The following is a 4,150-nucleotide window of genomic DNA, read 5'->3' as shown; positions in this document are numbered from 1 at the left end:
TAAAAATAAAAATATATTTTAGAAATAGAAATAAATGTTTCACCTTAAATTTAAATAATGTATTGACCACTAACGTTATCGGATTATTATTTTAAATATATATAGCAAGAAGTACCTACCAAACAACAAAAGGTAACGTGTCATGTTGTTGTAAGATTGGAGATCGGTCGCTCATTATATATTTGACCTTTTGGTTACTCATCTCATTATTATTTGTTTGTTTACATCTACTACTACTTGTTTCTTTCTCTTTGCTCCTTCAAATCACTCTATTTCTCATCCACTACTTTTTCTTTTTATCTTCACGTAACTCTTACTGCTATAATTGTTACCTTTATACTTTCATCTCTCTTTTTAATTTTCTCTACCTTAATTCTACTTCTTTTATGGCTAACTTTAGCTTCATCCTTGGCATAATTGGTAAGTTTCATATATATATATAATTAAATCTTCAAATACACAATTTAAAAAGTTCAAATTGATCAGTTAATGAGAAATATATTCTAGTTTGTAATTAATATGAAAATTATTGTTTTTATGACTATATATGTTTCTGCAGGGAATGTCATCTCCATACTTATGTTCGCTGCTCCAATGTAAGTCTAATTAATTTATTACGTTTTCTCTAATCGTATGCTAAAGCAGGGCTTAATTAATATGCCAACAATATTTATAGTTGTGTACTAATTTAATTATCATTAATTTTTCTTGGTTATATATTTAGTTAACTACTAATCATAAGGTGCATACATTTTTAAATTATTTTTCTAACTTTCAAAACAATGCTTAATTTGCGCCCTTGCTGTAACCAGCGGAAGTTTATGATATTATATATGATAAATTTTTAAATACAAATATATAAGAATGTCTAAGTTAAAATAAATAGTTTTGAAGACAACTGTCTCGAGACATGTTAAAATTCTATCTTATAACTATATTAGATTATCTAACGAGTAGATAATTTATGATCATGCTCTAACTAAATTAAATTATGATAGTCGATGACTTTTCATACTTTCCACATTTCATTTTTTTGTAGTTGTAACACTTGGTAAATGTATTTTTTCATATATTTTTTTTCCTCAATAATTATAGAAAAACATTCAAAAGGATAATGAAGAAGAAATCAACAGAGGATTTTAAAGGGATACCATATATTACAACACTATTGAGCACATGTTTGTGGACATTTTATGGGTTACTCAAACCTGGAGGTTTACTAGTGGTCACAGTCAATGGTAGTGGGGCCATATTGCACATCATATATGTCACTCTCTTTCTCATTTATGCTCCCGAACCTCTCAAGGTAAAAATAAAATAAAACTGAAGTTCATAATTTTTTTTGTTTTGAAGTTAATAAATTTTAACTAATATTTTTTTTTTCAGATTCAATCAATGAAATTGGTGGCTATAATAGATATAGCATTTCTTGGGGCTGTAATAGCAATCACTTTAGTAGCTGTGCACGGAACCACTCGACTCACATTAGTCGGATTTTTATGCGCTGCTTTGAATATTGGCATGTATGCAGCTCCTCTAGCAGCTACGGTAATTCATTTTCCTGCGTAAAAATTGTTTTCGTCGATCGAGTTATTTGATAACTTGAAAATACGAACATGCTAAAGTACATGAGCAATATTAATAAGTTATTTTTATATTTTTTTTTTATTCCGAAGAATCGAAGTTGAAATTGTTAATTGAACATGTACAGAGGACAGTGATAAAGATGAAGAGTGTAGAGTACATGCCATTTTTCCTTTCCTTTTTCCAGTTCCTTAATGGAGGGGTATGGACTGCTTATGCAGTTCTTGTCAAAGATTATTTTATTGGAGTAAGTTTTCCTTTTTCTAATTTTTTTCTTTCTATTTCTGAATTTTCACTTTTTTTTAAAAATATTATTTCCTCCGTTTAAAAAAGAATAATCCGATTTTCTTTTTAGTTTGTTTAGTAAAATGACCCTTTTTCTTTTTTTGTTAACTCTTTAACTTCAATATATTTAAGACAACAACATTACATAATATTTTGATAATTTAAACCACAAAATTAAAAAAGTTTTTTTTAAAAAAAAAACGGAGTAGTACCATTTTTGATGAATCGTGAACCACATAAAATGGGAATGGACTAACGTAAGTAAAATAAGTGCTACACATTAATAAGAGAGTACACCTCAACATTTCAGGAAAAGATTATTTTTAGGGTAAAATTGTTTATACATAATTATAGAAAGTTGATAATTAATTTTTTAAGATATTAAAAAAATTGTTCAATAAAAAAAGAAAAAAGTAGATTAGTAAAAAATGCAAAATAATTGTGAATTTAGGAGCTCCACTGATTCGGAGTTGGGACAAATGTGCAATGCTCTTTCGAGTTCCAATTTTACATCCACTAATTGGTTAGGCCCATTGTTTCCCAATAATGTTTCTTTCTTCGTTTTAAACTGTTTGTCTAAATTTAATTTGATACAACGTTTATTAAAAAAGGACTTTAAAATCTTATATTTTAAATTAGAAATATGTAGAATATTTTAAAAAGTACTTGAGTTTTATAATTTTAAATATATCAGGCAGAAGTTAAAATAAAAGAACTATCTAAAAAATAAAAAAGATGTACGTTTTTTTGAAACGAACTAAAAAAGAACTTAGTAATATTTATTGAATTGATAAATACACGTGTTTTATTCAGGTGCCAAATGGGATAGGCTTCATATTGGGCGCGGCCCAATTAATCCTGTACTTTATGTACTACAAGTCAAGCCCAACAAAATCCACAGAAGAAAAAGGCTCGGCCCATCTTATGAAAAGAGAAATTCAAATGAAAGATGTTAATGGAGCCCATGAAAATGAGAACAGTAGAAATCTTCACAAATGGAAAAGCCTGCCCAAGCCATCCTTAGTTCGTCAATATAGTGAAAAACTAGTAAAGACTCTCTCAAATACCCCATCTTCTTTGGGCTCACACAATGTACATGATATTGAAAAAGGCCTCAAAGAAGCCCACTAAATTTCTAATTTTATTCACGAAATTGGCCCAACTATTTTTTTCTTATTGGGCCGAAGCTCTAAATCTGAGCTCGCTATTTTTCTTCTTTTCTTTTGGTGTGTTTTTATTAAGGAGATTAATATAAATAATAAAGTTTAATGTCTAGTTCCATGACGATAATTTATAACTTTTTTGAAAATAAGAGGTCTTATTTCAATGTGTACAGTTGGTAAAATTGTTACTTTTTGAATAATTTTATTTTCTCATATGAAACAGCAAAGATAACGCGTAGTGCTTAATTTTCTAATAATGTTAGAATTGAATACTAATTACGTAAAATACAAGAGTTTGTGACCAGGAAGGAGTCAGAGAAATTCAAAAGGGTTTGATGTATATATATTAGTTGTCCATTTCCATCAAGTGGATAATTGATTAGCATTAAGAAACATTTTCCCAACTAATTAACAATTATTGTAATTAGAGTGTTTATATCTATTAAAATAAACTAAATTCTAGTTAAAAAGATCTGTGTTGATCCCATAAATCTTCACAAGGAATGTCAAACATACCTCCTCCGCTTCATATTACTTGTTCATTTTTTCTTTTATATATTTAAAAGAAAATCATAAATATGAAAATATATTTAATAATTTATTTATCAACTTTTTAAAAATATATTTTGTTTATGTACCTTATTCATCAACACGAAGAATAATAATAGAGAAATTTTCTTAGAACTTTACAACTATTTTACTTTCAGGAGAATTACTTTATACAAGGATAACATAAAAATAAATAAATTGATTCTATATTACTTTTCTAAGTTAACAAGTAATTTGAACATACATTTTAATAACGCGAATATGAGTATATTTTGTGTTGAAATCAGGGAAATAAGTGTAGTGCGCACCCCGTACTAATTTAAACAACTTTAATATGTGAACATTGAAAGAACTTAAAAAATTGCAATTAGAATGAGGAAAAGCATAGACTAGGAAGTTGTACAAACATTGTAATATAAAATAAGTCACATGAATAACGTCTATAAAAAAAGTGATAAGAAAAAACATCCAAGCCCTAGTAAGGTATGAAATTTGAAAGAATTAAAAATAATATATGTTACTATCCAATAATAAACAATTATACATGCCAAACACACTCAAGAAAATGT

The 4,150-nt window shown here is 27.5% G+C and overlaps 1 protein-coding gene across 2 annotated transcripts; it reads left to right on the top strand.

Moving 5' to 3' along the window:
* The first annotated feature begins 211 nt into the window (after window positions 1-211).
* Window positions 212-3,144, top strand: LOC101258901 (bidirectional sugar transporter SWEET16-like). Of its 2 annotated transcripts, XM_004230207.5 has the most exons (6): window positions 212-420; window positions 560-596; window positions 1,096-1,306; window positions 1,387-1,548; window positions 1,712-1,831; window positions 2,683-3,144. In XM_004230207.5, exons 1-6 carry the CDS (start codon window positions 387-389, stop codon window positions 2,998-3,000), a joined length of 882 nt encoding a protein of 293 aa, XP_004230255.1. In that variant the 5' UTR covers window positions 212-386; the 3' UTR covers window positions 3,001-3,144. The 2 variants fall into 2 exon arrangements, with proteins under 2 accessions (XP_004230255.1, XP_069148721.1); XM_069292620.1 differs by lacking the exon at window positions 1,712-1,831.
* The last annotated feature ends 1,006 nt before the right edge of the window (window positions 3,145-4,150 follow it).

This window comes from Solanum lycopersicum, chromosome 1 (genome assembly GCF_036512215.1).
Source record: "Solanum lycopersicum chromosome 1, SLM_r2.1".
Classification (NCBI taxonomy): domain Eukaryota; kingdom Viridiplantae; phylum Streptophyta; class Magnoliopsida; order Solanales; family Solanaceae; genus Solanum; species Solanum lycopersicum.
Note: the sequence above shows the minus strand (reverse complement) of the source record. Positions and strands in the feature narration are given on the sequence as shown.

Coding starts and splice junctions, on each gene's coding strand:
- LOC101258901 (XM_004230207.5), top strand. CDS start 387: ATGGCTAACTTTAGCTTCATCCTTGGCATAATTG. Junction 597..1,095: donor CTTATGTTCGCTGCTCCAAT/GTAAGTCTAATT, acceptor CAATAATTATAG/AAAAACATTCAAAAGGATAA. Junction 1,549..1,711: donor CAGCTCCTCTAGCAGCTACG/GTAATTCATTTT, acceptor GAACATGTACAG/AGGACAGTGATAAAGATGAA.